Raw genomic sequence first — 22,976 nt, forward strand, 5'->3', positions numbered from 1 at the left:
TGGCAGATAGTATGATTTCAACCCTGCCTCTGCCAGAATCTTCCTCTGCAAGAGAGAAGGGACTGGCAGAGGGCGGCTGCAGATGGCTCAGAAGATGAAGAGATCCCGTATTAGCTCTCATGAGCTATGGGACAATCCCTACGCCAATCACTAGAGTAAAGCCCAGATCACATGCTAAGACCAGATTAATTCTCCCAAACTCATAGGTCAATCTTCTTCTCAGATGTCCTCGCTAACAGCATCAGCGGATGAGACATGGCTGACTGCAGAGGCTTCAAGCTCCCGTCCTCCTGGAGAGTAGCCACCAGTTCATCCACGCTTAAACCAGTGCCGCGGCTCTGATAAAACCAAGGGACAAAACAATTTGGACAGCAGGGACCACCGCCACCGGCAGCACTTCCCAGCATCTTTTCCCAGGAGGGGACGAGTGGTCCTCCTCCCAGCTGGGAGGGCAGGGTGGTGGTGGCACGCTGCTGAGACACGCTGGGCTGGCTGTAGCCAGCAGAGGGCATGGAGATTACACACGCCGGCCAGCCACCCACACCTCGCTGGGAGCGACAGCCCCGTTGAAGCCTAATGGCAATAAAAAAAAATAATTATTTTCAATTAATTAATTACTTTGCCATTTCCCCCTCCTCCACCCGTAGTGCGGATGAAAGGGTGCAAGGGATGGCCTGGGTCTAGCAGAGGTGACAGTCTAGCACCAGTAACTTCAGGCCGTGGCCCCCTTAACTGCAGAATTTTGGCACTTTCTCGGGGTGTCACTTTTCGGGGGACCCGCGGCGTCGCGGCAGGGCAGTTCCCAACAAATGCAGATGGGATCCCCATGCGCCGCTGGTGCCCCTGCGATACAGATTTGCCCCACGCCTTCTGTAGTCGCTGCTGTAATTTACCATATTTCTCAATCTTGTTCTAGAAAATAGCAGCTAGAGGACATAGGGACGAGTGAGGGGTCGCCTGTTTTAACAATTGTGTGCAGGTATTTTAAGAACCCATCAGGCTTACAGTCGGAGGTGCTATTCTTGGTGGAATTTACACGTACCCTTGACTTAATGTATTTTTACATGTATATATGTATTTTTACATATTTACGTATTTTGTGTATATTATAGATATATATTTTATATATATACACATGTATTTATGTATATTTGCACGTACCCTTGACTTCATGTATTATTGGTAATCTTACTGACATCTGTATGCATAAAGCTAAGCGCATCTAATCAACTCTGTAGGTTCGGGACTGTATACATTAATTTAATTTAGGCTTCAGTATTTAGAACAGCATTTGCAATGAGAAGGTACAGCACCATGATAGCCCGCAGCAATCTCAAATTTTGTTTTACCGTTAAGCGCAACAAACCCCAAACAAACGGAGGTGTCCCCTATTAGTCTTAGAGATGAGCAATAGCAATATGCACCAAGTTAAATCAGATGTTCAAAGTCATTTTAGGGTCCAAATTACCAGTGTAGAATATATTTCAGTGGAAATTTTTCCTATGGGCCTCTGTGCATATCACAGCTCCATAGTGGTGCGGGAGTCCATGTTTATGGATCCATTTTCAGGATCAAAACCCTCATTAGTAACACAGATTAATGGTAATTACAAATATAAATAACTTGAGTGTATCTTCTCATTTTCCTCCGAAGACATTGCTCACAGAAGCTAGCTAAATGCCAGGCTTGTTCCCTGAATCCAAACTGTATTAAGTTCTTGTGTAACGGTGCAGTAACATAAAGTTAAATAAAGCTGCGTAATTTTTTTTCAAGCCTCAAAACATGGAGCTTGGTTCTCAGCTAGCATAAATTGGACACCGGCGCAGGATTCAGATCCCTTTTTCCATACTTAGGAACTGAAAAAGTAAAAAAAAAAAATAAAAAAAATAATAAATTGGGTTTTGGCTAAGAACAAAAGAAAAAAAGTTTAAATCTGAGGGATCATTTTTCACGATAAGTACTGAAAATATGGCTTTATAATAAGAGCTTTTTTTTTTAAGCAGAATTCTGTAATTGCGACTGTGAAGCTGTAGCACAAGCTGGGCTGGGGCTGACTGTTTTCCCCAAGATCCCTGGGAGATAAGCGTTGGTTTTTAATGTGGCTTCCTGAAGTGTGTCAAAACTCTGATGTTATTTAAAACGTGGCTCATCCATACTACCCTGGAATATTTACCCAAGTCCTCAACGGGTTGGTCCCCTCGGTGTGGAGCGTGCCGCGGGATGAGCGCCTTGGAAATGGCTGGGGTGCCCAATTAATGCAGTGTCCCCATGCAAATCAGCGGGGCTCATGTGCTGGGGCATGCCTGTGGGGGCAGCTATGTCCAAAGAGGTGTCAGAAATGATACCAACCCTCCAACAATCACAACTTTGGTTAATCGCATGGTAACTGCAAGGTGTTATTCACCCGCAGAATATACGCACAGTAATGTTTTGTGCTTTGTTTTTTTTTTTTTTACCTGGGATATCTATTCCCTGCCCATGGCAGGGGAGTTGGAACTAGATGATCCTTAAGGTCCCTTCCAACCCGAACCATTCCATGGTTCATTCTACGATTCTATGATCTAAATGCTGGTTTTTACATGAAGCAGAGAAGGAGCTCGGGTATCTGAGCCCGCGTTTAGCACCGTGGCACAGCTGATCCATGGGAGAAGGCAGCGCTTGCTGCCCGCCCTGCCAGCCTGCCCGCTCCCGCACACGCTGCGCAGGGAAGCAGCAGCGGAGCGGATGCCTTGAAGGGGCAGCGTTTTCTTTTTATGTTGGATACCGTCAGCCCCTGTACGGCTGAGCTGCAGGTCAGAGCAGGGAGCAGAGCTACTGATGGTTACGGAAAAAAAAAAAAAAGGTACATGAAGCTCCTTCACCCAGGTGCTTTCCTGCATCGAGGAGCTTGAAGTGCCACGCTGTTTTATTTTGGAATTTAAGTGTAAAAATAAGAAACCCTTTTGGGAGGGGGGGGGATACATTTACTATAATTCCCAAAGATTTTACCATTCATGAGGCATGCAAGCACTCTGACTGCGTAAGACCTGTCTCTGAAGTGGTGTAGAAAGGACGGGTGAGCTTCAGTCCAGTGGAGAAGCAAACCATTACAGTCTGCACAATGTGCCCCGATCAGGCCTGGGGCCATGTTCCTGATGGTGCCCGTGGACACTTTTACAGGGGGTGGCGCATTCAGCGATCCCAGGGAGTAACAGGCAAAACCAGCCCATACGCTTCAGTGGTCACTGCTTACACAAAAGTTGTTGGATGACATAAGCACATAATCCCTCTTACTCTCACCCACGCACGTAGGATATAGCCCAAGCGGTTGATGATGCTGATGGAGAGGATTCCTTTTTTCAGTGTATGTCGTATCGTACTGTCATATTTTGAGAACGCCAGTGCAGAGTTAGATAAGAGCCCCAAAATTCTGCCCGTGCCCTATTTTTAACAACAACCTGAAATTGTGTAGCAGTTGATGAAAAGAACAAACCAGTTCCCGCCGGGGTGGAATCACTAAGTCTCTCCCCGGTGTACTTCACAAGAAACAATGAGACAAGTGTTTCATCTGAGCCCCTGTCTAAAACTGGCTCTTCCGTTTCCAAGGACGGGTGGTTTTTGCTCGGGACAACCCTGGGGATGGCAGGGGAGTCGCCTGCGGTCAAGGTGGAGCGCGTGTGCGGGAGGGTTCGTCCAGAGCAGCGACGTGCATCCAGGAAGCATTAAAATAGCACCGTGCGTGCCATGCGTGCTGCAGTTGGACAAACACCGGGAGTGTGAAGTCCTGAATTTGCTCTCTGGCTCTGCTGCGGCTGCCCGAGGTGAATTTGGGGATGTTGTTAGACCTGCCCATCCCTGGGCACCCCTGAGCACCAGGAGACGCAGGAGGGTGTGTGGGGGAAGGCTGCGTGCCCGTGAGCATCCCCGGGGTGCCAGCTTGCCCACGAGGCTGAGGGGTTACGGGGCTGCCTCGGGGAGGGAGGCTGCCACTTGGGGGACCCTACAGTGTCCCGCTACAATTTGGGAGGGAGCTGCCCGGTGAAAAAGACGACGGGTTCCAGGAACTAACGGCGTGTGGGCGACGCCGGTGCGGAGGAGCTGGGGGGGGGTGTGTGTGTGGGGGGAAGCAGCGCCCCTGGGAGGGGAGCAGCCCCCCGACCCTCTATGTGGGCAACTCCGGGGACTGTGGCTGGCGGCCGGGCGGCGGGTGGTAGCCCGGTGCTGGACTGCATTTCCCATACTGCCCGAGTGCCCTAATGTATGCAGTGCTCAGCCCGGCTCCGTGTGCGAGTGTGTGTGTGTGTGTGTGTGTGTGTGTGTGTGTGTGTGTGCGTGTGTGTGTGTGTGCAGGCAGGAGTCCCTCGGAGAGTGGAGGCTCATTCACTGATGAGAGCCGGCACTGAGAGGCAGCACTGCTCCTTCCCTCGCACCCCCGCCGCCTCCCGCTCTGCTACATGCGAGCCGCGGGCGAGCAGCGGGGCCAGCACGCCCGGGACTGCCCTGCTCCCCGCACGCCGCCAGTTCCCCGCAGCCCCCGCCGGCAGCCGCACCGTGAGTACCGGCCACCGGGGCCGCCCGGCCACACGCAAACTTTGCAGGGCAAGTTTCTCTTCCCCCCCCCCACCCCACCCCAACCCCCCCCCCTCCTCAACCTCCCCCCCTTCTTCCTCCACCCCGCGCCCTTTCCCCCTTCCCCCTTCTTCTCCCTCCCCAGCTCCGGGGAAGCCGGGGATCGGCGGCGGCGGGGAGCCGGGTGGGTGGGGATCAGCATGGTAATACCGAGGGGAAAGGCAGATAAAAGCCCCCCCCGCCGACCCCCCCCCCCCCCCCAACCGCACCCTCGGCGAGCCCCGAGCTGCCCGGATCCTCCCCCCACCACCCCCCCCGGTGGCTTTCCGGGGGGGACCGGTAGTCACCGGGGGGATCAGGTGCCGGGGACCGCCGCGGCAGCCCGGCGGGGGACGGCGCTCGGCGGGGGGGACCCGGCCGGACCCAGAGACCGGCACAGATCCCGCGCTCCGAAATAGATATTGGGGTTTTTTTTAACTCTTTTTTTTTTTTTTTCCTTATTTTTTTGGTGGGGTAAACCGGGGAGTTATCTCCTCGCCTCTCTCCGCTGCGCCCAGCACCTCGCTCCCTCCACGGTCGCTTTGGGCAGCGACAATTTCATTTCCCAGCGGCTGCAAAACAAAAAACTTTTTTTCAAAGGAAATAACCAGATCCACGCATCCACTCGCCGGGGCTTCGGGGTTCTGGTTTGGTTTTTTTTGTTGTTGTTGTTGTGTTTTTTTTTTTCCCCCAAATACACAAACTAAGGCTTTTATTTTGCAATAAAAGTATCTGCAAAAAAACCCCAACCAAACAACCAGAACAACCCGTCAGGGTTTCTGTGCGCTCAAGAAACACCGATCAGCCAGTAATTTTATTTACTCCGAAGCTTTCATTTTTGCAATCGTGCAGTCCCCCGGGTGAACTTTAGTTTTAAGCCGTACCAAAAATGCGCGATCCCCGCTCGAAGACCGAATTGTTGGTTTGGTTTTTATTTTTATTTATTTATTTTTTTTTTTTAAACGCGCGTTGTTAAGTCGCCACTTAGCTTAATTTTGGCCGAGGCTGAAGTTTGTTCAACATCCTCGCCCCTCCTTCGGGTCCTTCATCCCTAAAAGATTGCCGCCCTTGTCCCCCGGCTGCTCGCAGGTAGGAACCGACCGCCTGGATCTCCCACGCGGGGTTGTGCTGCTTTTATTATCGCAGGTAAAACAAAGGTAGAGAGGCGGTTTATATTGTCAGCGTTATTCAACGAATGAGCTAAAATTACTCCACATGTGAATGGCGTAGCTTGGGAAGCCAGAAGAGGTGAAAGGAATTATCCCTGTTTTCGCTTTAGGTCCCTTAGAAAACTTTCTGGATCATCCAGCGATGCGATAGAGAAATCGCAGGATTTTCTTTCTTTTAACCCAACAACCCCAGCTCTAGACCAGGGAAGTCTGTAAATAGGTTTGGAAGCATGGAAAATAATTCTTCACCTTCAGATCTAAATACATAAAAACCATCTGGTTGACCACAATGAAATCATTAGGAACTGTCTACTTAAAGAGTTGTATTGAATGCTTATCCTTCCCCACAGGAAATGTGTATGGTAAGTGATTGTTGCAATAAATCCAAACAACTCTGGTCATCTTGGCGTTTGATGATCTTTCTGACTTGGGGGTTTAAGGAGGAGGAAAGGAGTCGGGGGGCGGGGGGGGGGGGGGGGGAAGGCGACTTAACGGGCTGTAGGGACCGCACCGCCGACTCCCCCCCCCCCCTCAACTCCTTCCCCGGGAGTGAATCATTCCCGAGGAAGGCAGGAGCGGAGCGGCCCCGGTTGCGCCCCGATCGCCACTTCCCGGCGGGGGCCGGTCGGGACCGGGGCGGGGGGGGGGGGGCCGTACCGGGCCGTGCCGAGCCGTGCCCGCAGCCCCGCCAAACACCTGTTTAATTTGCCGGCGGGGCTCGGCGGTCTCGGTAGGCTCCATCCAGCCCGGGGCTCGCCCCCTTCTTATTTTATTTTATTTGGGTTTATTTAACACGCCGGGGCGGGGGGGGGGGGGAGTGGGGGCAGAAAAATCGTGAGCGGGAGGTAAAGGGGGCGGCCGGCGGGTTGCCAGCCCGGTCGCCATCCCGCTGCCGGAGGTGGCCGGTGCCCGGTACCGGGGCTCGCCTGGCGGAGCGGCGCTTCCCCCCGGGGCCACGCCGGTTTTCCTTCGGATTTCGCCAAGTTGGGAGCGGGGCCGGGGGGGTGTGAAGCGGCCGGTAAAACCCTGGGTAGGTTGTTGAGTTGTATTTTTTTTTCCTTCTTTCCCTCTTTTTTTTTTTTTTTTTTTCCTCTCTTGCCAAACCCCCGGCGCTTCCTCCCTCCCTCCCTCCCGCCGCCGCGGGGAGCACCCTCTGCGCCCGGGGGCTTTTATCCCCCCCACACACCTTTTTTTCCTTAAAAAAAAATTAATAATAGATTTTTTAATTTTTTTTTTTTTTTAAGAAGAAGAAGTTTGCTGCAAAACAAAAGCGGGGCGAGGGGGGCAGAGGCCGGGCTGCGCTGCCCGGCGGAGCCGCCCGGGGCCGGGGCCGGGGCTGGCGGCTCCGACCGTCCCCGCCGCCGGTTCCTCCGCTCCCCGCTTTCCTCTTTTTTTTTTTTTTTTAAATTTTTATATTTTTCTTTTCCCTTTAAACCCGTTTTCACAGCAGCTGCCCGGGTGTGCGGCTGCAGTTGGCATATTTCACGCGTTGGGGGGGGGGGGGGGAAGAGAGAAAAAAAAAATTAACTGTTTTTCCTTTGTATCTTAATCCAGTGATGAGAGCTCTCCTTTGTTGGCTTTCGAGCTTGCATTTGTTTTATTTATTATAAGGAAATCCAGTTTGGTTCAAATATATAATCCATTTGAGCACTTAAATCCCCAAACAGCTGGCATTATTTTGTTTTATAATCTTTGGCTTTTCTGCGCAGAGCATATTTCTAAATTCCTACTTGACATTTATGGGGAAAAAACTTTTTAATGTAAATGGATATTGTGAATTTTTTTTCCTGGGTCTTTCCTAATTTACATGCATCATCAATTTTCCTGGATTTCCTATTGTTTTAATATTTCTTTTTTTTTTTTCCCCCTATAGCTTGTTAATTAATTTTTTTTCCCCCAGAAAACTTTGTTTCTGGAGGGAGAAAAATGTTAATTTGCCCCATTATTTTAATCTCTGGCATTTGGAAATGGTTGAGAGACCGCAAAAATGCAACCTGTTGTAGAAAACCAGCGTGGTGCGTTTTATTTATTTTAATCGATAGCAGAGAGGTGATTTAGCAATAGGAACTCCGAGTAACGTTTTAGTAAAAGATTTGCAGATCTGCTGGCTGCGGATGGGGTGTGCATGTGCTTGCATATGTGCGTGTTCCTTTGCAGGCTGATTAGCAAGTGGGTTTTACGTTTATAACCAGTGGTCACTGCTGTTTTCTCCACTTGCTGGGTGCGGGTGATGCCTGCTCAATCCAGCTCTGTCATGGCTTCTCCTACTTTTATCAGACTTTTCTCTTAACTAATTCAGCGCAGTGCCGCAACCTTCCTAAGCGGAGGAACCAAAACTGAGCCAGAGATAACTGATTGCAACTTGTTCCTCGGTGAGAGATTTTTATTTTATTTTTTTTATTTTTTTATTTTTTTTTATGGTTCAGTGCTAAAGGCTGTTGATTCAATTTGTCTCGGTTGTGGCATGCTTAGCCTTGTCATTGGTAGTGTACACGATTACACAGGTAATTTGTATACACCTTCTGCAGGGTAGCTCTAAAAAGCGATAACTGGGCATATAGGTAGCCATGGAAAAAAATAAATTTAAAAAAGCCCCAGTTTGTTTTCAGTCTGGCCGTCTAACCTTCATACTTGGTAGACACTTTATGTAGCTTCCTAGATTGATCTCCACCCCCCCCTCCCTCTACTCCTTGTTTAGTTAATTCAACAAAGACTTTTTGCAATCTGTTTGGAGTTTGTCTGATGCCGTGGAAAAGTAGCTGCTGATTTATTTGGTTGCTTTTCGATTTCTGTCCCTAGCCCGTCTTTTCTCCTCCTTTCAGCGGGGATGTCAGCTGTTATTACTTCCTATTGATCCCTTTGCAAAGTGAGAAGTGAACTAAAATTAATGTCAATTCCACTGCTCGGATCAATAGCCGGAGTTATTTTAATCTGGATTTGCGCGAGGTGCTAAATTAAAAAAAATCAGCATAGAGGCAGAAAAGTAGCAGTTCCTCACTCCGCCTGTGCCCACTGCCTTCCCGGCACCCAAACGTTCCCTCCAGCTGATTACCCTGCAATCCATATTTTTTTAATTAAGAAGGTCGGCTAGTTTTCTTATTTTGGGGTTCTGTATTTAAACCTATGACATTTTGACATTGGGAGTGTATTAACGATAGATTTTCATAATGACTGGTCCGCCGCAGTCTAATCTGTCCCTGTTGCTGGGGGTGGGGAGGTGCTGGGCGAGAAGGGAGCGAGAGAGAACGAAAAAGGAAGTGGGAGCTGAAAAAAAATTAAATTTGGCTGGCCCAGATATTGTAATGTGTTGATTTATTCCCAGCGTAATGAAGTTTGCAAACGAATAAACGGCCGTAGTGATTCACAGTATCCTACAGGAGTGTCAAGTGTTGCGGCCAGATTACTAATTTATGAAATACATTTAACGTAATGGGGTGATAGCACAAGTAAAAATAGAAAAGGAGGCAGAGGTGGTGGCTTTTTCTTCCCCCCCCCCTTCCCCTGGAAATCCGTGTTTTCCCGTGATTGCTCAGTTTCGCTTCCATGTTAATGATTGTTTGTTTCTGAGAACGGTGGCTTATTTGCACGCGTCTCTTTAGATACATAATCGTGTGTGTGTGTGTGTGTATATCTCTATACATTTAGGCGGTTGCATAAGCCCCCCGCAACCCCAAATGTGCCGGTGGCTGCAGTTTCCTGACCTCCAGTTTTCCCTCAGCCTGGGGGGACGCAGGGGACCGAGCGTACCCACGTCCGCAGCGCCGACCAGGATGCCCTTGGCACCCCTCGCGTCTCCCTCTGCCCCTCGCTCTCGGCGGCGAGAACTCCGCGGGAAAGTTATTTCAAATTTGGAAGAGAGCGAACCCATTAATGCGAGATACATAATCTGGTAATTTAGCAACGATGTCTGTAAGGATGGGTGCCAAATGAGGAAGCGGAGAGATGATGTCCACTCATCTTCACAATTAATAACAGTCAGCGGAGCGGCTGGGTACAGGATGGGAGAGAGGAAATGTTATCACTGAACTGCATTAAAGCCGCAGACTGGATTTCATACACTTTGTTAACCTAGGCTCCCTCATTCATGGAGTACAAAAGGCACTCCATTAGGGAGACACTCTTTCACTAAGTTTTATTTGAGATGTTTGACCCTCTGGATTTAAGAGGCACAATTTGTAACAGCTTTTTATTATTATATGATTTTTCTGGCCCTTTGAGCTCCGGCGGCTAGTATATTGTTTCAAAGTTATAGTCCTTGTATTTTAAGCTGGGTTGTGGGGCCTGAATGGCAGGCGGCGGAAGCTTAAAAGAAAAGACACGAGATTGATTGGGGGGAGAAAATAACGACACAAAAAGCCGGAGCGAAGTGGGGGAGATGCAGAAAGGAGCGTTTTCCCTTCTTTCACCCGGGGAGGGGGTGGTGGCTGGCTGGGTGGCTGCAGCCAACCTGGGAGGCTCAGCGAGATGCGAGGCAGAAATTTGGTTAACATTTTCCTCTAAATGTTAATGGCACATCCAGGGCAGTTTACAAATCTACTTAAGAGTGAGTGCATTAGGAACTAAAATTACTGATCCATTCTCTCTTGTCCCCGACCCGAAAGGCAGACGCTTGCAGAGATCAGATGGCAGTAGCACCCATTATGATTTTAAATATTGTCAGAGACGCCAGGCGTTTTGCTGGGGAAGTCTCTTCTCCTTTGGCGAAGAGGGACCCTGCGTGAACGCGGGGGTGTTTGCGTATCACACACACGCACCCATGCACAGTCACATTCCTACATTCCAACAGTGTGTGAATATATATATATATATGTATATATATATGATGGCATCAAGTACTGTGTGTGCAAGTACTTACCTACCCATATATACTGCGAGAGTGAGAGAAAATACCCGAGTGTGCTGTGTGTCTTAGGCATCGCGTACGGTATAACCATGTACGCTGGCTTATTTGGGTAACTATGTACAATAAATATTTTTATGTCGATTCCACATGCACAACACCCACCCCCCCGCCCCCCCCCCCAAGCAAACAGTGGTGTGTGTATGTGTGGGCTTTCTTAAGCTTATTGCAATTACATGTACATGCCTCTTTTGCCGTATAAAATTCCAATTACAATTTGGAGTGACTATCTTAATTTTAGACCGCACGTTGTTTATTAGTGGGTTATTAAATCTGCATGTTATTATGGTTGCTTTGCCTTTCATTTGTCTTGCACTGGATGATCCCCTTTAACCTGGAGGGGCCAGAGCTGGTTCCACTAGTGTGTGAAGTTGTCTATTGATTTTCTTGAATGAGAACAGTGGCGCGTCTCCGGCCGGTGGGTTGTAACACATGTGGCCACCCTGCCGCTGGAGCGTCCCGGGGAGATGAGCGCAGAAACCTAACCGCTTGTGTTTTTTTTTTTTTCTTTTCTTTTCTTTTTCTTTTCTTTTCTGTTTCCTTGCAGCGTTCGGAGGGTGATGATGCTCCAGTAATTTTCCCCGCTCCATTGCCAGGCATCGCTTTGCTTTCCTTCCGGGGAAGATCGTTCTGCTTGTGATCCTGCTGAGGAAAGAGACTCCGATGGACTTACACCGGGCAGCGTTCAAGATGGAGAACTCACCCTATCTCCCCAACCCGCTGGCCTCCCCAGCGCTGATGGTTCTTGCCTCCACTGCCGAAGCCAGCCGCGATGCTTCCATTCCCTGCCAGCAGCCAAGGCCTTTTGGGGTCCCCGTGTCAGCAGATAAGGACGTGCATATTCCCTTTACCAATGGCTCATATACTTTTGCCTCCATGTATCACCGGCAAGGCGGGGTGCCGGGAGCGTTTGCAAACCGCGACTTTCCTCCATCCTTGCTTCACCTCCACCCTCAGTTTGCACCCCCCAACCTGGACTGCACCCCGATCAGTATGTTGAACCACAGCGGCGTTGGGGCTTTCCGCCCCTTTGCATCTACTGAAGACCGGGAGAGCTACCAGTCAGCCTTCACGCCGGCCAAGCGCCTGAAAAACTGCCATGACACTGACTCACCCCATCTGCGCTTCTCGGACGCTGATGGGAAGGAGTACGAGTTTGGCACCCAGCTCCCCTCCAGCTCCCCCGGCTCCCTCAAAGTTGATGATACGGGGAAGAAGATCTTTGCCGTTTCTGGCCTCATTTCCGACCGGGAGACCTCATCCAGTCCCGAAGACCGAAGTGACAGATGTAAGTACCTCCGTTGACTTGTTGGTTCTTCTTTAGTTGCGCCTGGTTGAGATACTCAACAGGTGATTGTCCCGCAGCGCTGCGGCTCTTGCTGAGGGCAGAGGAAAACCAGCCTTTCCTGCCTGCCAAGCTCAGCCACGCAGAATTGCCTTGTCTCTTCTAAGTGGACATTGACAGATTTTAAGGTGAGGCGCTCTTGAAGGAAACTTGTCCTCCAGCACGCAGCTGGAGAGACAAAGTTGACCATGCAGAAAGATGCGCGTGCTCCCGTGCGAGGGAGGCTGTAGGTGCTGGTACATGTATGTGTGTAAACAGGGATTAGATGCGTGTGAACAGGGATTCAGCTGGAGCGTGTAGCCATAAACTTTCCCAGAGCTCACAGCACACGCGTACCCCCTGCTTCTCCAGGTATTTCGTTCTGACCTTTTCTTCATGCACACCGTTCTCAGAGCAAATGCATCACCACCTTCAGGATTCGTGCCTCAGGTTAGGACAAAAGTGCCTTTTCCTCTGGTTAACTTAAGAATGTTCCTGGCCACCGAGGCAGAAACCCGGATCCGTTCTTGCAATTCAATCAGCTGTTGCGCCGTGTCCTTTCTCGGGGTGTTTCCCTCCTTTGGCGCCTGTCGAAATGCAGCGTGCCCTTTTGCGGAACGGTGGTTGGACTGAAGGGAACCGGTCCTCGTGCTCGTGGCTGTACCTCCCTGCTCCCCCACCACCCTGTCCCTCGCGGTGTTGCCTACACGGAGGGGCCGAGCCATCCTCCGGGAAGGGCAGGCTTCCAGCTTTGCTGAGCTGGGAGGTGACCCCCCCCCGGCCATGGGGAGCGGTGTGGCGGCGGCAGAGCCTGGTACCCTGAAGCAGGGCGCTAACTTAGGAGGAGAGTTTTCCTGTAAACCCAGAACCTGTAGACCAAGGAGCGAGTGGTTTGCTTTTCACGTGGGCTCCTTTGTTCTGTTGAATTTTCTTCCTAGAAAACAATTTTATAGCTGTTGTTGTTATTACTGTATTTTTTTTTTTATTTTTTTTTGCAAGGAAAACCTGCTGGCCCGCTCCTTCCTCTCCCTTTCAGACGTGATTTTTCTTCTCCCCTTTATGATGCCGAGGAGAGTAATAGAGACATTGTGGCTCTCTCTCCCCTGTCGGCGCTGCTTCCTCAGGCTGTCTCCTTGAATTAGGCACTGTGCTAACTTACCGGCGCTAAAAGGCATCTGCCTAAACCCAGCGTACCTTTTCAATAAAAGTCGTCATAAAATCAACCTGCCTTGTAAATCCATCGCTCTTTGGTTTTGAAATATGCTGCAAGTGTGTCTTTTACGTTGGCGTTTGCGAGGGTAGGACGGTTCCCACTGAAGGCAGAAGCAGCGTATTCCTCGCGCTACGAATGTGATCTCTTATCTCTCTCCCCCCTCTCCTTTTCATCCACCCCTGACCGTGCTACTTTTTGTGCCGTAAGCTCCTTTCATCGTTCAGCATCTCCTCTCCCTCCTTTTGGGTCCGGAGGGGAAGCGGCTGTAGGTGGGAACGTGCGTGGATGCGTATGTGTGTAATATAATTATCCTTGGGGTGGGGAGGGGGGGCGGGGGTGGGGGGAGGCAGGTGAGATGGTGAGGCTTAGAGACATCTTTGTCGATGCTCTTCCCCTTATCGATATAACCTGGCCGTGGAAATGAAGCTCGGCTCCAAAGAATACTCCGGGAGATAGCGGTGGAGGAGCGGGTCCGCCAGCTAAATGAATTTAGAGCGCATCAGCTGCCATGGATCTTGCTAGCAAAATCCTGTCAGACACCCCCCTTAGAGAAGTAAATCTGTTAAATGAATTAGACCCCGCGGAGCGCAGCTGCGGATGGACGGACAGATGCATCCCCGTCCGCTGCCGTGCCTTGCCTTTGCCAACAGTGTGTGCCGAAGGTGGTGGGTCCCCCTCCTTCCCGGGAGCGGAGGGGGCGAGGGAGAGGAGGGCGGGGGGACAGCCGGCCCCCGCCAGCGCTGCGGCAGGGGAAGTGCCGGGGAAAGGAAGCAGAATTAAATAAAAAACAACTTTGCAAGGCAGCTTGGAAAACTTGGGCAGAAGTGGAATATGTTTTCTTCTATTGTTTTTTTTTTTTTCTCACCCGCGTTGTTGAATTTCTTTAAGACAGTGGCCCGCAGGGTAGAGCCCAGCAAATGCAGCATCCCTCTGCATCTGGCATTGCACCGACATTAAAATTCTTCCGTAACTACCGGGACAGCGCACACCAAATATGTCTGTTGGCTCTGTGTCATATCCCCATCACATCTAGATACTGCGCCATGGAAACTTCGCTCCATTAACGCGGCGAGTTTATTTGGCGTGTGCACACGCACGCATGGGTGTGTTTGCTGGAGGCCGAGGGAGCGAGCGGCGGGGCTTTTTAGAGGATCCTAATGGTCTTTGATGTTGGCCATTAGAAACGGAAAAACTTCCGCAAGGAGGAATTGGAGAGACCGCAGTTTACAGATGTAACTGTGATCCCGTTCTGCGTTGACATTTGCCTAGATATATTTGGAGTTTCTACGTAAATGCATACTTTGAGAGAGGGGGTTGTCATCTCTTATTATTGGCCCCTGAGAAGTTTTGGGGATCCCTTGCGTAATTGTTAAATGTAACCCGTTGTAAAAGCCGCCTACTTGTGCTCCTGATGGAGAATCTGTCGCAGGTAGGTGGCTGTAGATTCTAAGCAAAAAATGTAATACGGCTTTTCTACAACAGCGAGCAAAAAACTGTAAAATTTTCTCAGACCAGCAGCACCTTTACGTGTCTAACGGGTGCTTTTCCGATTTGCAGAGCTCAATCCTGTAGTTGTATTTTCCAGATTCCTGAAAGGGTTTGTGTTACGTGGAAGGTGAATTGCTGTGAGTGCACGGTGTATTCTTCTGTACCACTGCACAAGAACCTTTTCTGACTTGCTCATTAAAACGTCTGTTTCACCCCATAGCTTAAATGGTGATTTTCTGAGAAACTTGGTTTTTTTTCTTTTTTAATTTAAAAAAAAACGGAATTCAATGCACTGACTTTTAATTTTCCCGAAGAACAGATTTACGCTTGAGATACTTTGCAGCAAAACGAGAATCCAAAGTCAGGTTTTTTCACGTCAAGGAGCGTTCGGGAGTTGCTCTATCCAGTCCCCTGCATCATGGGAGCAAAGTCTCATCCTCTTTTTCACCAGTGGAGGAAATCCGCAGAATTCAGGAAAATTATTTGGGATGTGTGCTGATGTAACCCAGATTGGCACCTGGCCCTGTAAGATGCACACCTGTGAGGCAGAGATGGCTCCGTCTTTCGGGAGAACCTTTCCTTACTTTTAAAGCAGGGCGCTGCTCGCCAGTGGTACCCGCGCCGTGCATCCCCGGAAGGGAGGGCATCTCCTGTGGGGTGCATCCGGGTGGGATTGTGCTCCTCGTTACTCAGCAAATTGGGCCGAGACGTCTGCATTTGGGCAAGCCGCCTCTCGCTGTCAAATGCGGGTACTCAGGACATCCGGCGCGATGGAGCATACGGGGAGCACGTAGAAAAGTGAAGCCTTTCCAGGGAGAAGCAGATGTAACGTGTACTGGATGGGGCCGTTCTCTTAGGTGCTTACTGAGAAAAATAACGCCATTTGTTAGAGTTTAGGGGCTTCTTGTAAAGCATGTGTTAAAGACACCGGGAGACATATTTTATGGGTTTCCTTTAATAAGCGTACAATAGTTGAGATTCCTAGAAGGAGTGGAAATAAATGGCATGTTCCTTTCTGCAAAAGAGATCTATAGCCCTGTTTTAAAATCAGAAAAAAAAAAAAATAAAGATCCCCGCTTTTATTCTTTGCTTCTAATAAAAACTGTCCCAGTGGCCTTCTGTACCCAGTCACCATGGCATCGCTTTCCCACAAAGTGACAGGCAGAGGTCCATGCCGAAGCCGGGATCTCTTGGCAAAGAGCTGGACCTTGTCAGAGTGGACACCTCTGCCATCCCTGCAAGGCTGCCCGTGCCCCCAGCCTCCCTGGGACCACAGAAGATGGTTTCCTCATGCTGCTTGGTCTTCATCTTGTGTTGTCTGTGACTTCTTGCGGAGCAACAGCCTGATGTGTCAAGGTGACCTTCTACATCCTGGCCACCAGCTCTCCTGGCCCCTGTTTCCCTGCTGCGGCTGGCGGCTCTCGCCCAGCTCCCGGTGATGGGGATGAGCGATGGGGTTGGTGAGCAGGCTGCAGCCCTCGCTCATCTCTTGGGGACCGGTGGGTAAAGTGTGCCTGGTTTTATTAATGTTATTTTGATTATTATTTTGTATAATCCTAGTTAACCTTGGTTATCTGGACGCAGTCGGGTCTGTCCTGCAACCAGAGGTCTTGCAAGAGAGGTTGTGCGCCGTGTTAGTGAGCTCTTTGTTCCACTTTAGGGTTGGAAAGGACATCTTTAGCATGGAGTTAGTTTTCCTTTTGAAACAACTGGTTTGTTATTGATCAAATGCAAATTGCACTTCAGGTGGTGGACATCAGGGCTACGATGACCACAGCTTGAATTCCTGAATAACGTAGTGCTTTGGAAATCAGACCAAGGACTGTCTCTAAAGTCACCCACCCATTCAGACGTGTGTGTGTTGGGCTTTGTGTTTATGGGCTGGGACCTATGGGGAGAGCTGCGTGTGTACGTATATACGTGTGCTGGGGGGAAGAAGGTTTATCTTCTTATATGCTGTGGCAGAACAATGGGTTGGAGGGGGAATGCATGTGTCCACATATCCATTGCTCACGCTCACCGCCCTTCCTGCTGGGATGCACCACTTCCAAGGCTGGTAAAATTTGGGGTCTAAAGTGAAGTGATGCTGTGTTGCTAATAATAATCAGCCGTGACCATGGGAAATTGCAAGCTTAACATTGCTTACGAAATAATGAAATAAATCGAGTGGAACACTTGCTTTCTGCCCTGCGTTGCCCTGCATGATGTAGGAGGAGGGAAGGAGCAACAGTGGATTTCCTGGAGGGGTGGGCAGGCAGATGGGCAGTAGCAGAGACGAGGGACACGTGTCCATCCCTGTCTCACCACCGAAAACGCGCCGCCGTCCTCCTGGAGAGAGGTGCACTGCGTGGACGCCTGGGAGTATGCAGCAGCCGCCTCCTTTTTCTGCTTTTCTGGCAACAAACCTTCCCGCTCCCTCTGCAAACTGTTGCCGAGACTCCTTTTCCATGCTGTTCGGCTTAATTGTCTTGTCGGGATAAAGAAATGTTTGAACAGTTAAAGTGGGGAAGGGCTGGATGGGAGCAGCCCCTGCCGGCTGCGGGGCCATCTGGCCTGCCTTGGATCTGCCGGTCTCCAGTTTATATTTCTCTTTCTGTTATTGGGGGCTATCTGGCGCACTCGGAATACCAAATCACCATGGTGAGAGGAGGGATGGGGCCGCCCCTCCGGCCTCCCCTTCCCGTCAATTGTCATGCAGAGCCCGGCCGGGTGGCTGGTCCCCTCGCAGCCCTCATTTGCTGTCCTCGCCCGGCTCTCGGCAGAAGGATGGCTTTTAATTGATCGTTTGAGGGGGAGGGCTGGGGCTGTTTTCTCCTCCAAAATGTTTCCCCGCGCAGCCGCTGCCATCCGGCCAGCTTTCATGTCGTCTCAGCCATGCCAGCGATGCCTCCTGCCCTTTCTCTTCCCTTTTGGATTCCCCGGGACTTGGTGTCAGGGCTCGTAACCGCCGTCCCCGGAGCACCGAGCATCACCTAAATGTCATATTTATCCATCTCCCACTGGAGGGATGGGCATGGGTACAGTAAATATTTACGGCTCCTCTTTTTCCCTGCGTGTCTGAATGCTGGCATGAGCCTATTTATCGCAGGTTTGCCGGGCAAACTCCCCACCTCGCTCGGTATTTCCCATCAAAACCACGGCCCCCAAAACCGCTGGCCAAACCCTGCTTCCCGCGAAGGGTTTAATCACATTAAATCTTCGGCCCCATCGATCAGACTGGCCTGCTGTCACGGAACTACGGCAGGAGAAGTGAAGGCAGACGCGGGGGCTGCCGAGCTGGGTCGGGGACCGGGAATCCCAGCCTCAGGCACGGCTCGGAGTCGCAGTTTCCCGATCCCTAATGGGAACACAGCGATACCTCCCTCGCAGCAGCGTGTGCCGCTTTGATATCTTCTGACAGAAGACGCAAGGCAAGGGCAAAGTATTAGTATTATTAATATAGTACAGTTAGTAGAATATTATGAACTATTATAAATCATTACTGCTAAACTACAGTTATTAAAGGAAATGACCAAAGTGCACTTTGCGAGCCAGGATCTCTGACAGTTAAAACATTGTTTTATTATTTTACTTGCTAACTTGCAAAATTCGAGAGTTGGCGACAGTTTCCTGGTTGATCGGTGGCGATTGCGTAAGGAATTGGGAGAAGCGGGGCGGGAACGGGCGTTCGGGAGGGAGAGAATAAGCATTAGTGCCTCCGTGATTTATTTTTTTTTTTCCCCTCTTTCTTTGATAATTTGAAGGTCTCGAAGGAAAGAGACGTACCCAGGCATGGGCCTAATCCTGCTCTGTAGGAGTGAAAGCATTCAAGGCAACGAGGTCTTAGTTTCTGGAATTCCCCCGTGGAAAAAACAGAAGTGAAGGTGTTTGTGAATCGTTGCTGGTCGTTTTTTGATGGCATTTAGACCAGTCCCATTAAACGCTAGCAGCAGATTCATTTTTCCCTCTTTGCTTGCCTTCCAAGGAGTAGAAAACAGACATAATTTTATTTTACATGAGACTGTAAGATCTCCTCTCATCTCCTTTGCTGGCTAATATCTGCAGCTATAAAATAAATTCCATTTGTGCATACATGGTGTTAGACCGAGGTAAATAACTGTCATCTGAAATCTGCCTAACCTTAATCTGCATCAGGAGCACTATAGAGAGCTGTACTCATTTGTGTAACATTAAGCTTTATTTTTATTATGGATTTCTAATGCAAATTCATAGTGGGGGCAAAGTTGTTTTCTTGTAATACCGCATTCCAAGAAAAGCAGCCACTGAAAGCAAATTGTGACAATTTTTATCCCCTGGTTCCTGTCACTGGTGGTCTTCGATCACGTCAGTTCACTTGATGGCCTATGAATTTTTCACCTCTCTTCTTCAGGGTGGAATAGCAGATTTGGGGACCTCTGAAGACATTTTTCAGCTATGCAAAGCATTGAAATTCTTCAGGAATAGCAGATTTCTATTTGGGAAATTTAATGTGCGATCGGATTCCTATACAGCATCCTCTAAAAAAGGGCACGTGTGGGTTTTTTCTGTAGATCTACGCACGTCGTCTGTGCGTGTGTTTTTCTCCCTTTTCACGCAACCTCGCTGTTTGCCTGCTGGGCTCTGCTGGCCTGAGCGATCCCTGTGTATATAAACTCACAGGTTACAGATATTCGGGGCAAATTCATCGTCCTGAAATTCAGTTTCCTTCACATCTTACCGCCGCTTTCCTGTTGCTGGTCGGGTATTTGTCGGCCGGACTGGCAGTCCTTCTCTGGGACCTTAGCCCTCAAGTCGATGAAGGCTCTGACTGAAGAAGTACGGTGGATTTGGGCACTGTCTGTGCCCGTCCCCTTCTTCTTCGTCTTGCCTTTTTAAAACGTGGGTGGTGGTTGCGATAAGCCAGGTGTTACTCTTTAGCCATCGCTTTCTCCTCTCCTTCGACCGTTCGCTGGCGTCTTGAGTTGCAGCAGTCCCCAGGGCAAAAGAGAAGAAGGGGAAAAGCAACGCTGGGAAGGAGTGGGGCAAAGAGAGATTTATTGTCTTAAACGCGGATGACGCGGGGAGGGAGTCCCGGTGACAGTGAAACTGCCCATTGAGTTCAGGTGTGGGACGCTTGCAGCGTGTTTTTCCTCACGCGGGACATTGTTTCTAATCGGTATTGTTTTAAAACCTTCCATTTTGGGCAGCTTGGGGCCGAGATCTGCTCTCTCACCCAATTGCAGAGCAAGAATGTGTTTTGTACTTTTTCTTTTGAACGCCGGGCTGTCCTGCAGTGGGAAAAGGAAGGCACTAAGTGTCTCTGGAAACCTTGAAAAGGAAGAGCTGGGAGCGGTGTCCTTGCTTTCCCCAACAGCAGCACCGATTCTTAGTAACCACCTCTCACCCGAGTGACATCGCCAGTTGTTTTTAAGTTGGAAAGACGCGTTTTGCTGGCGCGATCCCGCAGCCTTGCCTGGGCTCTGCAGGTGTGCGCTGCCGCAGCCCCGAGCAGGGTGAGGGTGGCGGGACGCGTCCGGCGGCAGATGCCGGGCTGGCTGGCGCGGCTGCTTTCCCGGTTTCCCGAGCGCGGGCCGGTTCCTTGGAAGGAAGGTGGAGCGCTTTGCCGCTCGGCTATGGAAACGAAAACAGAAAGTGTCGGGCAGCGGGCGAGCAGCCTGCCACCGGGAGGGGAAAGGCTCACCAAATGCGAGAGGTTTTGTAAACAGAGCAAAAAGTAAAACTCGGGGAACTGCCCTGAGGGACCTGCTTCTTGCTATTGGGATTTTTGATACTTGGTTTCAAATTAAGTTTTTTGTTTGTTTGTTTGTTTGTTTGTTTTTTAATTAAAAATGACTCAACCTTTTCATCTGATTCTTTGACGTTGTTTCCCTGCGCATTAAGAAACGACTGGCAAAGCCATTCAGCCTGGGAAATTGTCTGTCCTGGAACACCCCTGGCTCTAAGGAGGCGTAGGATAATAATCCCTCATCGCAGAGGGCGGTTGTGCCGGGACAGGAAAAGACCTGATACCACATTACAGCTCTGCCTTCTCCTCCAATTTTGCTTCCAGTATTGAGGATTTCTTTAGGAGTTTTTTTCTCCCAGTCCTCTTTGCGGGGAGACCCTCGCTGTGCCGGGGGTGATGGGAGGCTGTTTGTGAGGAAGGAGGGCTCGTGGGGGCGAATGGCGTCCCGAGTGCTTCACCTCGGGCTGGGTGAGCCAAAGCCTTATCAGGGCGTCCTGGCCGCGCTGCAGCAGAGCCACCCCGCACCCAGGCCAACCTTTGGCCCGTGCAGGCCGGAGGGAACCTTGTCTCCTCGTCGTTGTTTGCAGTGTGGATGGTCCTGTGAGGTCCTGATGGCTGTGGAAGGGTGGAAGGTGCCATGGGGGTGGAAGGTTTGACACGGGGTAACAGCCTCAAACTAAAAGAGGGGGGATATAGATTAGATATCAGGAAGAAATTCTTTACTGTGAGGGTGGTGAGACACTGGAACAGGTTGCCCAGGGAAGCTGTGGATGCCCCATCCCTGGAAATGTTCAAGGCCAGGCTGGATGGGGCCTTGAGCAGCCTGGTCTAGTGGGAGGTGTCCCTGCCCAGGGCAGGGGGGTTGGAACTAGATGGTCTTTAAGGTCCCTTCCAACCCGAACCATTCTGTGATTCTGTGATCTTGGGTGCTGGGTATGAGCGCCGGTCAGAGGGATCCCAAATGCTGCAGCACCGTCGAGGGGGCGGCAGAAGCCCGCTTCCTTCTCTGGTTTATTCTCCTTGCAAACCAGTTTCACGTGCCATTCCCAGCACTGTGGGTTGGAGGTGAGCCTCCAGCAAAGTCCTTAGCCAGGGTGACAGCTCTTCCCTCCCGAGCTTCTGCCTTCAGCCTCCCCGGGAAGGCAGTTTGACCAGCGGCCTTTTTTTCTAGCAGGGAGATGAAGGAGTAATCAGTGACCTGGGTAACCCCGCGCGGAGCACGAGCAGAGGAACTTAACAGTCACAATCAAAAAGTTGCCAGCCTGAGTGGACTCATACATCAGGAGGTGCCCCTTAGACAGGAGATGGGGAGAACCAGCAGCTAAACTCTTACCACCCTGCTTCTTCGCCCTCACTTTTGCCCTTTGCTCGGAGCACAGCCCTGCTGACGTCGCTCCTGCCGTCCCCGCTCCTGGCGCCCGGTTGCCACCCTCTGTGCCGCTCCGTCCTTTCTGCCTGCCGGGGTTCACACGCAAAAACGTGGCTCTGAAAGCGTTGTTCTGGTTGCGGAAGAGTCCCGGCGCTCGGCAGCCTGCCTTTGCCCAGGACTCGGGGCTAATGCGTTGGGGGAAGCCATGTGGAAGGCGCCTGGAGACTCAGTAGTGGGTGAAGCGGGGAGTCTGTGGATCAGAAATTAAATGTCAGCAAGAGGTCTTTGAGAGAGCGTGAAGCAGAAAAGTGCTACAAGTTATTTCTGTCTTAATTTGGCCAATGCGTTGTGTCCAGTCCCATGTTGGGTCCAGGACTGAAATAAGTATGATGATATTTGGATCAGGACTGGGATATACTGGAAAAAGTAAGCCGTGAAAGTTTGCAGATCTCCGTCTCCATTAGCCAGCAGTAATGTTCCCACCATCTCATTATTTTCCCTCTTAAAATGAAAACAACACGTTAACTGCGGAAACAGGGGAGGATTGCGTTAGAGCAAGACAGAGCTGGGCAGAGAGGACTTGATTTGGCCTCGCTTGTAGCTCAGATGCTGTGGGTGTTGTAGCCTGGGGATGCTGGGTATGGTGTGGTCCGGATGAGGCCCCAGGTTTTACGGCACATCTCAAGGAAGAAGGGGCCTTAATCTTAAAAAAAAAAAACTGCTTCCCCTTTGGTCATCACTTCAGGAGCGCTGGAAGGACCCAAGCGTGCATCTCCCACCCCAGTGAACGGGCAGACCCCGGAGAAGGCTGGGGAGGGGGTTACGATGTCAATAAGAAACATCTGGGTCTGTGTTCTCCCAGATGTTACCAGTCGTGTCTGGGTTGTTAGCTGCACCTGGGCAAAGAAGAAAAGGAAATCCCCGGGTGGTGTGATGGATTTTGCAGACCCCGGGAGGCGAAGGGCAGTTAGACACCACTTGCTGATAGTCCCTCTGCTATGTACTCAGGTGGCTTCACTGACGTTTGGATCATCCAGGACCCATGGCACGGTTTTTTTCAGCTAAGGAAATGTGTCATGAACTCGTCACATACCAATTCTTTGCACATTTCTAGTCTGACTGGTGTGGGGGCATTGAAGAAGAAGGGCACGTGTATTGGCAGAGCTGAGCGTGCCTCCTCCTCCTCGCCAACACGCAGAGCAGGAAGAGGGAAGGGCCGTCC

At 50.5% G+C, this 22,976-nt stretch overlaps 1 protein-coding gene across 4 annotated transcripts in view; it reads left to right on the plus strand.

Moving 5' to 3' along the window:
- The first annotated feature begins 11,217 nt into the window (after window positions 1–11,217).
- Window positions 11,218–22,976, plus strand: part of RNF220 (ring finger protein 220) — a 227,573-nt gene continuing 215,814 nt past the window's right edge. Inside the window, exon 1 of one of the 4 annotated variants that reach the window (XM_054210879.1) lies at window positions 11,218–11,944. In XM_054210879.1, the coding sequence (XP_054066854.1) occupies window positions 11,320–11,944 (625 nt within the window). In that variant the 5' untranslated portion in view covers window positions 11,218–11,319. The remainder of the gene's footprint in view (window positions 11,945–22,976) is intronic. The other 3 variants (XM_054210880.1, XM_054210877.1, XM_054210878.1) reach the window with 3 other exon arrangements.

The sequence above is a fragment of the Rissa tridactyla genome, chromosome 8 (genome assembly GCF_028500815.1).
Source record: "Rissa tridactyla isolate bRisTri1 chromosome 8, bRisTri1.patW.cur.20221130, whole genome shotgun sequence".
In the NCBI taxonomy this organism is placed as follows: domain Eukaryota; kingdom Metazoa; phylum Chordata; class Aves; order Charadriiformes; family Laridae; genus Rissa; species Rissa tridactyla.